The sequence below is a fragment of the Paralichthys olivaceus genome, chromosome 3 (assembly GCF_024713975.1).
Source record: "Paralichthys olivaceus isolate ysfri-2021 chromosome 3, ASM2471397v2, whole genome shotgun sequence".
Taxonomy (NCBI): Eukaryota; Metazoa; Chordata; class Actinopteri; order Pleuronectiformes; family Paralichthyidae; genus Paralichthys; species Paralichthys olivaceus.
In genome coordinates this window covers 22650083-22661249 of record NC_091095.1, presented here as the reverse complement: position 1 = coordinate 22661249, position 11167 = coordinate 22650083, and the positions used below count along the sequence as shown (strand labels likewise).

The window sequence follows — 11167 nt, the reverse complement described above, 5'->3', positions numbered from 1 at the left end:
GATACAACGTAATTGTGGTGTTGCAGCTGTTCACTGTTAGTGCGTTGTATTGTGGAGTGTTTCTCTGTGTTTATCTCATTAATGAAGTGAATTTTTACACATTACTCACACTTGAATCCACAGGGCAAGCATAGATAGTGGAAGTAGGTGTGTGACAGCTCAGCTTCATGGTATTTACTTTGAGCTATATACAAGAATTGCTAGTCTTCACTCAGAGAGCTCTCATTCAAGAAAGTAATGTAACACAAAGCATGTACTCCTGATGCAGTTTAACCTACCACATGTTAGAGAATACTTTCCCAGAAAAGATAGAAATACTCTGGGTTGTTATTGTGTAAATGGATTTTTGGAAGCCAATATACTTTCTGACTCCGTATGCCTTTCAGAAATATTCCGACTCCATATTTCCCTCAATCTACACTCAATACTACACAATGATTGAACAGAACTTTAGGATTTGTTTTGTAATTGTATTAAAATGAAAAAGAGAATATTGACACAAGTATACAGACACTTTGTCATGAAATTCAAAGTTTAGCTCAGGTACCTCCAATTTCTATTGATCATCTTTTTTGAGAAGATCAAGAAACATTTTGGATGATGGATGATGTCAGCCAGGAGGAACCATATACAGTCTATGGGAGGAACACATGTATAAATAAGGTGACCTACCATGACTCGATGTGCCTGCAGAGCTCTCTGTGTGGAGGCTCAAATATGAGGAAGGCTTGTACACAACAATAGCCTTAAAGACTTTCATATGCATTAATTTCAATGCAAATTATATGAGCTGAGACCAGCGACTAGTTTAACAACTAATTGTTAATAACAAATGTATTTATTAATAATTAATAATAATTCAATACACACACAAATACCTATATCTATATTTATAAGAAGAGGACCTCTGCTTTTATGGTCAGTCACATGACTTTGTTGATGTATGGTCTCGAGGATGGGGAGAGGAGGGCATCATTCAAGGTAAATTCCGTGGTGATGGTCATTGTTCATATGGTCATGTCTCATAGATCCATAGTTATAGTCCTAACTTACGATATCCAACCTAAGTGTGAAAGTATCGTTAAAAACAGTCATGTAGATGAACAGATATTAATTAGAAATGTATATAATAAGAAGACATAAATATGCAATTTAGTCCATATATCCTATCTAACATAAATATTAAGGAGAGAAAATAAAAGGCAAAAGGAGGGAAACTGTTTCTTATAAGTTCCTTGTACATTTGGAAATTAAATTGTTGTAAAAAAAGTTGTCAAATCGTTTTAGTAAATAAACTGAGTCTGGGAATCACAAAAAACAAACTGCGTCGCCTCCCTCTTTCTGTTATTGTGTCCAGTTCACATGACCTACATGCAAACATGGCCCATTCCCGACGACAGTGAAGGCAGCAGCACCTCCTCCTGCTCCTCCTCACCGCACTTTACTCTGAGAGGAGGCCGTAGACTGTGTATATAAAGAGGAGGCTCACTGTGGAGATAAGTAAGTAGAGCTGAATGAGCTGCTGACGGTGTGACTCCTCTCTAACCACATGGTACGTGTTTCTGTCAGAGGACACCTCTCTGTACCTCTTAGCATTCAAGCTAACGGCGCAGCCGGGTACGTGTTGCCACTGTTAGCTGAGGCTAGGCGGAGGATGCGAGCTAGCGGTAGCTAACGTGTTCCCACCAGTGTGTGTGTGGGTCTGTAGCTCTTTATACGCAGTCTGTGGTCTGTAGCTAACACTCACATTAGCGCTCTGCTTACTGACAACACGCATTTGTCATGGCGTTCCCTGACCGTGTCCCCTGGTTCTCCATCAACCAGCGCTCCATAATATTATTGACACGGGCTCCTCAAGATCATGAACTTATAGCTGGTCCACGACTCTGCTCATGCACACGAGCGCCACCTTCTGTCCTGTAGGGTAGTGTCTGTTCTCTCCCCTGACCCTCAAGAGAAATACTGTTGAGTTAATGATTGTTACAGTAGAGATCAGGAGAGAAAACAGTACACAGCCCACAGATCACACACCATGTAGAGATCTATACAGAAAAGCTGTATATAAGTGTACACATGTGGCATTTATGCTTTTATAAATAACTAAAGTGATTTGTTGGTTTAATTTTCTATTTTCTATTAAAGTAATCAAGCATGAAGCAATGGGATTTGTCCAAACCATAACAAATATGAAAGGTTAATGCATTTTTTAGCAGTATTTTTAATAGTCTGGATTATTGGTTTCACATTTATTTAATTTCTGTCTGACAGTTTTTAAGCTCTCTCCTTTTCATCGTCAGCATTACATTGCCAGATTTACTAACTACTATAGTTGACGCCATGTCTATTATTGTCTATATTGTTCAACCTGACCAAATGCTTCCATCCACATTTGTGCAATTCCTGTTTTTCATGATATATATGCTGTGCTTTTCTAAAAAACACGTTCGAAGCGGGGAGATCTTTCGGAGAGATTTGTGTCCTGAAGAGCGCAACCGCAGTGTCACTGTGTGTATATGTTCAAAGAGTGAGACAGAAGTTAACAGAAGAGCCTGAGGTTAACATTTAACAGCATTTTTCATCGTTCTCTTCGTGTGCAGCATGAACGTTGCACGACAAGCCCTCAACTGCTCCAGGTTTGCACGTCATTCTGCAAACATCAGACGGTTTTGTACTTCACAGGCAAGTTCACTTCAGTTCTCTGCTCAATGATTTTTGGTTTTGAATTAAGGGTTTTTCCTATTAATAAATCGCTGTTGAAAAGGTTGTATGTGCTTAGGTTTAACAAGACAAACTTTAAAACCTCTACCAACACCAGTGCAGTGTCAGCAGTGTTGAAGAATTACTTTGCAACCACATTTGCTATGGAATGTTGATGTACATCAAAAACCTTGAATGGTTGATGACTATTTAACTACCAAACCTCTTGCTGGATCAGTGTATCCTGTGTTTCACTCACACTTCGCTCTTGGCAGTTGTTAAGGATATCCACGTATTTAGTTCAACCAAATGTAACTGATCATTTGATAAGATGTTCAGTTTGATGTAATGTGTTTTGGGTTTGTCTTGCAGTGTATCATGACATCATCACGGCACACTCATGCAAAAAGAATTGAGGGACTGGACAAAAATGTCTGGTAAGTGACAGAATGAAAAGTTCATGATACTGTAGATGAGGAGTTGTGATGCATACCTCATCACCTTTCAGTTATAATCCTTGAGAGTCTAAGCAGGCTTCTAGTCATGGTTAAATATAAGCTCAGCTGTCAGACAGACTGCAGGAAAGGTTGAAGGGACCCAATAACGGCGTTTGTCTTTAGTCTTTATACAAGATGACTTAGATGGATGAATAAAATGGTGACTGACCCAGCTTGTTTTAGTTTGAATAGTTGGAAGTATTTTGAACCATAGGGTTTATTTGTATTGCACTTTTCACAGACGGGTCACAAAGTGCTTGATAATGTTACACCTTACAAATGTTAAAACAGAAAACACACTACAAAGAATAATACAGAGTAATAAAGTGATACAGCAAAAATAGCTGTTGGTGGAAGTTGATATCACGCCATGGTAACCGGTTAGGGTGAGAGAGGAAAGTATGATGGTGTTTTCATAATAATAACAATAATATATAAATATATAGATATCTTTTTTCTTTCTAAACATCCAAGGACAACTTACAGTGCATCATAATTAAACACATATAATATGTAAAACCAAATGTGAGAAACAGATTAGGAGACACAAACACATATGTAAATTAAGTAAAAGTCAAAAGTAAAACACTATAATCAAGTTAGAGGCATTGACACTTAACAGAACAGCTTATGTGAACACAAGAGTGACTAGAAATAAAACCACAGGTCAAGTCAGTGCCCTGTTGTTGTGTTGTATTAGTTACGACAGTCCGATCTGAGTCTTTGTGAATCAGCTCTGAAAATGCTTGGTTTATTTCTTTGTAATTTCAGGGTGGCATTTACCTCAGTGGCAGCAGACCCATCTATTGTTAACCTCGGCCAAGGCTACCCAGACATCCCTCCACCTTCTTATGTCAAGGAGGCTCTAGCTCAGGCTGCATCCGTGGACAAGATGAACCAGTACACCAGAGGCTTTGTAAGATCATTGACTGTGATGCCATAGCAGATGACTACAAAAGAAAATTCCCTTTCGATACCAAATTTAATTAATATCGTACAGATATGTATACGGAAATGGACGGAGCCTTCTGCCAGGACTCATTTCATTCATATTTTTGCCTCTGAAAGCTTACGGACAAATTGAAGTGGGCCGTGTAGCCATTAGTTTAAAGTTGCTAAAAACTAAAACATTTCAGCAGTGGTTGAACTTTTCAAGGAGAGACTTTGTGAGTTAAACCACCATTGTTTACAATGCAGCTGCTTTTGTCTGTTTTCGCAAGAAGAACATTATCACAACCTCCTCCTCTTGCTCTGTATTTGTTGTTGTCAGAGGCTCACCACGCTGGGCTGCCCTCTAGTGGATGTATTGTTTGACGTATTTGGACAGTGACGGTCTCTTGTCCTATGTAAAGACAGCAGAAATAAACCTTGTTATTGCGCAGTCTGCAGGTGCGTTCATGAGTTGAGATGCTCTATAATGCATCCACAATTGAACCAGGATGATGTGGTAAAATGTACTGTTAAACAGTAATGTGTCAGTTATTTAATACGGTTTGACGGTTACGGTGAGTGTGTTGTGCTGTATGACCATCTGCAGTCTTCAGTGTTAAAATAGCAGCAGCCATATAAAAGTTTACTGCATATTGTGTTTTTTTTTTGTTTTTTTACTGATATACATCATCTGTTTAATTTAAAGGGTCACCCATCTCTGGTGAAGGCCCTTTCTCAAGTTTATGGAAAGGTCTATGGACGTCAGATTGACCCATTCAAAGAAATCCTGGTCACAGTCGGAGGTTATGGTTCCTTATTCAGCACCATGCAAGCACTGGTGGAAGAGGGAGACGAGGTAAAGACTTTCCTCTCCCTCAAACAGTGGTGTTTGTATTCAAATGTTCATAATCATGCTCCCTGTATTTGCTGTATATTTTGTGTAACGCTTCATTTTTTAGGTCATCATAATAGAACCTTTTTTCGACTGCTATGTACCTATGGTACGAATGGCCGGGGCAAAGCCTGTGATGATACCGTTACGCCTTGTAAGTTAAACCACTTCTGTTTAGTATAAATGTTTCATATTTACCGTATTTACTTTCCCTAGCACTCTTTGAGGGTCGTGACACAATATCTCCTGCCAATTTTTTAGAAGTCTGGTGAGAAGAAGGACATCACAAGTGCGGACTGGGTTCTTGACCCACATGAGCTTTCCAGTAAATTCAACCCTAAGACAAAGGCCATCATCATCAATAATCCCAACAATCCTATAGGGAAGGTAAGTACACATCAGTCACCCCTAATGTTTGAGAAATGTGAACTCTTGATGTCTTGACATGACAGGGAACTCAGGGGTTTCAATAGTTTGTTCTTTCCTGTAGGTTTTCACCAGAGATGAGCTGCAGATGATCGCTGACCTTTGTATCAAACATGACACTCTGTGCTTCAGCGATGAGGTTTATGAGTGGCTCGTCTACAGGGGCCACCAACACATTAAAATCGGTACGTTTTCAGCTCATCATACTTTTAAAACCAAAAACTATATGAGAGCCAATTTTGGCAATAGAAGCACATCCATTTTTCACGCTCAGCTACAGGGAGTTGTGTCCTCTAAGACACTGTTTGATGACTGAGCTAGTTATGGTGTGTCTGAGTTTTACACTCAGCTGAGGTTACATTTACATTTTTAAGTCTTAATCTAAAAAAGCGCTACCCTAGTAATGCAGGGGTCATGTTTTAGATGGGAATGGCAGAAACTGAGAAATTTGGAAATGATGTTGTAGACTTTTATCACAAGGAAGAAAACAACCAGATGAGCCTCAGCTACCACTGTAGAACACAACATTGATAATCAATTACAATGCTCATCTTGTAATATTTGCTACCAACTATTGTGCAGTTAAATTCCACATTTTACAATGATACAACTGTTTACAGAAGACAAGCTATTATTCGAGCAATCTGCAACCATTCTGCAAGTCTAATCCAAATCCATGGACATGGATTAAAATTGATAAGGAAACTGAGAAAATGCTTGTCATAAAAATGTTGTTCTACTTAAAAAATGTTTGCCATAAAATAAAATTTCCTACATGTTGTCGTCTTACTCTTTAGCGACTCTGCCTGGAATGTGGGATAGAACAATTACTGTCAGCAGTGCAGGGAAAACATTTAGTGTCACTGGCTGGAAGGTGAGAAATCTGGATTTTAAACACTGCGTTAGTCAACCATCAGTTCTTGCACATGATGGAATACAGTTGAACTTTGTGTCTTCCAGCTTGGTTGGTCTATAGGACCCGAGCACCTGATAAAGCACCTTCAGACCATCATGCAGAATACTCTCTACACCTGTCCGACACCTTTACAGGCAAGTCCACAATGTTCCTTCAAGGAAAGGCAAAGAATAACAAAATCCACTGTTATTTTGAAGCCTGTCTGTTACTCTGCAGGAGGCTGTGGCACAAGGTTTGCTCCTGAACTGTGAGCTGATGGGTCAGCCTGAGTGCTACTTCTCCTCACTGGCAGAAGAACTTGAAGGCAAGAGGGACCGCCTGGCTTCTATCCTGCTGGAGGTCGGCATGACTCCTGTCATTCCAGAGGGAGGATACTTCATGCTAGTGGATGTCACATCTCTCAGTGAGTTTCTCTACATTTAAACAACACTTTTACACCACTTTGAAAATAGTGTCAACCTTTACCACTTGGTGGCTCATTCCAAATGTAATTGACTCTAGTTTTCCCTTTTCAAGTTAAAGTAATGTGCTTCACAGAAGTGAATTAAAGACCTGATAACCAATTTATGTTCAAGAGACTTGTGAACTCACAGTGGGCGAGAAATGGCGTCTCAAAGTTGTCCTAGTGATGGGAGTGTAACCAGATCTGTCCAACAACATAGATCAGTTTATGCAAAAAAAGATGGTGTGCAGTTATGAATCCAAAAGTTTATTTGCATCTGAACTTGCATCAATTTAAGGTTTGAAGTTTCAGTGCAGTGACACAATTGTTGAATTACCAAAAACTTTTATCTAGAGACCATCTTGCACAAGCATCACACCTGCCAGACGCCCATCAACATGTTACCATTAGATGATTACATGAGTACTTTTAAGTCCTCACTACGTGAGTACTTACTTATCACGGGATGAACCACACCCATATTCAATCTCTGCCTAGATTTTGCTCTGAGCTAAGCAGTTGTTAGATTTCTGTGTCTCCAGGACCACGTTTTGACATGACGATACACACATATAGACCCACAAGCTGAAAACAATACCACCTATGCTGTCATGGCAAATTAATAAGTGATTATTTAACAGTGTAACTCCTTGACGGATCTTCATTCTGCTTCAAAACTTTTGCCTGAGGTCTTACTCCTGGACAAACACAAGAAAATCTATTTTTGTCAAACATGCTTGTGTCTGAACAGCTTATAGTGTATTGTGCAAAATTGGAAAGTAAATAAGTGACTATTGGAAATGTATTTTTATAGAAGGAGAAGAAAATGTTGATACATTTTGAAACATCATCCTGGTATTTCACCATATCAGCAGAGCGACTGTGGACTCCAACCTTACTGTCTGTTCTGTGTTCGTTGTAGATCAGGACCTGTCACATATGGGTGATGATGACGCCTATGACTACAAGTTTGTGAAGTGGATGATAAAAGAAAAGGTAATTTCACTTTGCTCCCTATAATATACATCACTCACATTATGTTTTATTCTTTTATTGCTGTCCTTAAAAAAATATTTAATTTATAGAAACTGGCAGCCATTCCAGTCACAGCGTTTGTTGGGGATGAGTCAAAGAAGCAGTTTGAGAAATATATTCGCCTTTGCTTCATTAAGGTAAATCCAAAAACTGTGTGATGGTTGAAAACCAAAAGGATCATCTAGTAGAGATGTTGGATGAAGTGCACTTTCTTCTTTTCTGGAGTGAAAAAGCATCATAACTTTCACCTGTCTTTCTATCAACAGCAAGACAGCACTCTGGACGCAGCAGAGAACATCCTGAAAAACTGGACAAAGATTTAATGCAGTGTCTGGGCAGCATCATTTCAGGAAAGAGGACCAACCCTGTGGTCAGACTGAAGGTTCCGGGTTTTGATTTCAACCTTGCACATGAACTAGAAACTGTGAACATGTTTTTAGTGAAATATTAATAGTAGAAGTGTGAGTGGCCACGGGTGGATCAATTGTAGTGCACTGTTGCTGTTATGGTCAGGTGGGTGAACCTGAAAACAGCTGGTGACTCAGAGACAGCCTTTCAAATCATGTGTCAGCAGAAAATAAGTCAGTGCAGTATCACCTATTAATGAATACTAGGCTGTTTTTTCATCTGTATCAGTGATGGAGACTTGACGTCCTCCTGCTGCAGTCATCTTTTTAAAGCAATATTCATAGAGAAACATTTGTTCTTCATTTCAGTGACAGTGCAACTCACAGGGGACTCATCATCAACACCTCTGTTTTAGTCAGTCTCTTCATTCCACTGCTGAGGCTGCTAAAAAGTCAAGACTTCATTTATTAGATCTCTGAATCTTCAAATTCCCCAAATCATCAAGTTCTTCTCTTTACTCTTTGATGTCATTTTCGTGAACGAACACTTCGGACATATGGGACAGGAAGTGTAGCCTCGTATGTTACTACTTTGGGGGGGTGTTAGTCATGCTTATTTGCTGTCCTCATCTATGCACAGGTACATTCATCTTCTATATGTAAACCATTTACATTTAGAGGCGTTTGTTGAATCTGACTTCTCATGTTTGTACAAAATCTCCTTACAAACAAATGTAGAAGAACTTGTTCTTGCATGAGACCCAGTCAACATTACTGCTGTTCATTATTATAAACCCCTCATTTATAAGGTGAAAGGTCTTCATTCATATTGTCACATATACTTGATACATACTCGGTCAGCCTAAAACACACCAGACGGTTTTGTTTTAATTTCTGTTTTCATGGCTGTTCCTCTTTAATGTGTTGACTTGCAGCTTTTTGGACTTTACCAGCATTCACATTTGGTTGAATCTCTCTTTGGGAAACTTAGATGTCTGTAGTGCTAAGAGTCGGTTAGAATTTGTGCACTCAATAAATGCACTCACAGTTTGTTGTCTAAGTCATTGCTGCTGTTTTTCTCACACTCCACCCTTTCCTTTGTCACAAGTGTTACCTAATATGTGTTGATTGTTAGGCCTCTCCCAGTGTCTCTGTGGTGAAATTTAATCCTGTAAAGCAGAACAGGCTATGCTTGCCTAACCAATAAAATCTAAGTTACAGTGAAGTACCTTTAACCTTGACACTGGTTTAGTCAGCTTAGTACTTCAAATATATGATTAATATACAAAATTGCTAAATGATATTTTGATCTCGTAAACCAGTGGTCCTCAACGGGCTACAACTGGTTCCACTGATAAATTGGATCATCAGATTGTCTTATTCACATAATACTGTCACATTAAAGACAACAACACTCATACCAGTTATACAACATTGTAGACTGCAAACTTGTTTTTAGTGCAGTTGGAGAAGTTTAGAGTTTCTTTTTAGAGACACATCTAACCCACCATCAACACCTCTAAGTTTTCAGTTTTCGCAAAATCCTTATCGCAAACGTCACCTTTTTGGACAGGTGCTGATCTTTGTCATGTCATAACTTTATTAGCAATGGAACATAAAGACCTGATGACCAATTTATGTTCAAGAGACTTGTGAACTCACAGTTGGCGAGAAATGGCGTCTCAAAAGTTGTCCTAGTGATGGGAGTGTAACCAGATCTGTCCAACAGTATAAGTATACAGAAGGAAGAATACAAATACAGCAGTAAAGGAAATGGAAAAGGCCAGGGGGTATGCTACATTAAGTACAAATATTCAAAACATAAAGAGATTAAATGTTTTGACAGCCTTTTTAGTTAGCTGAGTTAGAAAGTACTTTCCCCAATTTCTCAACAGGATTTAAAAACTAAAAGCAGGGTTTTTTATCGCTAAATTTACATTTCTGTATACATCTTTTGCCAATATCAGATTTATAATTTAAACAAAGGCTTGTCTTTTATTTTTATTTTTGATGAAACCAAATACCACATATTCCCTAAATAAAGTAAACTCTGCTGTTTGAATTTGGCATCTGTGGCTTTTTTTTTTTTTAAATGACCCCTCCACACTAATTTACTTGCAGGCACTAAGTAACCTTTTTGCAGCAGACATTTCAAACCAATGTTGGAAAAGCACATATGTATTTAATAACAGTGATGATGGCTCCACAGGATCTAAGGGCCCCCTCATTGAACCAGCATGGCCTGTCTCACCTGAATGGAATGCAGCCATAATTAAAGTATTCAGTTACACTTCTGTTTTCCTGCTGTGTCTTAACAGTGTGTCTGCTGTAAAAAAAAAAAAAAAAAAGAAGGTCCATGTGTTCTGTTTGTCATCAGATCCACTCACTGCAGTGATCAATGATGCTTGTTCACCCTTTTGACCACTTGAGGGAGGCAAAGTACATCAGACTGACAAATAGTCAACAGTGCCCATTTCATGCAGTGTTGAGTATATTGTGTTTCCATTTTACTACAGTGATGTACCAGTAAAAACCAAAGCAACTCATTTGTGTTAAATATTTACTTTAATGATTTACAAAGACTATATTGCATAGGACAGTTAACTCAAACCTGACCGTCCTCAATAGGCTGGAAATACGGACACATCAGGAATGATCACATTAACAGAGAGAGACTTTTTGATTTTTTTTACTTGTTTATATGTACTAGTTTATACATATCTGTGAGCGTCCATTCTGACCAGATTTTCTGTACCTGGACTTGTAGCCAGTCTGTGTTGTCAGTGCTGGGAAATGCTGGGATGTTCCAGAGCAGGAATGTTTCAGGCTTTTAGGAACTTGGAACTTAGTATAACATTTTTCTCTCACTGCCAATGAATACATTTAACAGTTCATAAACATACATGTAGAGACAGTACATTTAGACCATTTCCAAACCACACGCATGAAGTATATATTAAGAAGACGTGCTTGCTGGCTCGCTAT

The 11167-nt window shown here is 38.8% G+C and overlaps 1 protein-coding gene across 2 annotated transcripts; it reads left to right on the top strand.

Moving 5' to 3' along the window:
• Positions 1-1360: 1360 nt before the first annotated feature.
• On the top strand, positions 1361-9232 carry LOC109625862 (kynurenine--oxoglutarate transaminase 3). Of its 2 annotated transcripts, none has more exons than XM_069522529.1 (14): positions 1361-1500; positions 2598-2679; positions 3070-3134; positions 3966-4110; positions 4831-4980; positions 5084-5170; positions 5278-5403; positions 5507-5627; positions 6240-6316; positions 6403-6492; positions 6575-6761; positions 7723-7796; positions 7886-7972; positions 8102-9232. In XM_069522529.1, exons 2-14 carry the CDS (start codon positions 2599-2601, stop codon positions 8156-8158), a joined length of 1347 nt encoding a protein of 448 aa, XP_069378630.1. In that variant the 5' UTR covers positions 1361-1500; position 2598; the 3' UTR covers positions 8159-9232. The 2 variants fall into 2 exon arrangements, with proteins under 2 accessions (XP_069378630.1, XP_019936974.2); XM_020081415.2 differs by having other exon boundaries at positions 1367-1552.
• Positions 9233-11167: the final 1935 nt, after the last annotated feature.

What these genes read in the sequence shown, in the direction of transcription:
- LOC109625862 (XM_069522529.1), top strand. Translation starts at nt 2,599, where the DNA reads ATGAACGTTGCACGACAAGCCCTCAACTGCTCCAGGTTTGCACGTCAT. An exon ending in TTAGTGTCACTGGCTGGAAG is followed by an intron (nt 6,317 to 6,402) that starts GTGAGAAATCTG and finishes TGTGTCTTCCAG; the next exon opens with CTTGGTTGGTCTATAGGACC. An exon ending in AGTGGATGATAAAAGAAAAG is followed by an intron (nt 7,797 to 7,885) that starts GTAATTTCACTT and finishes TTTAATTTATAG; the next exon opens with AAACTGGCAGCCATTCCAGT.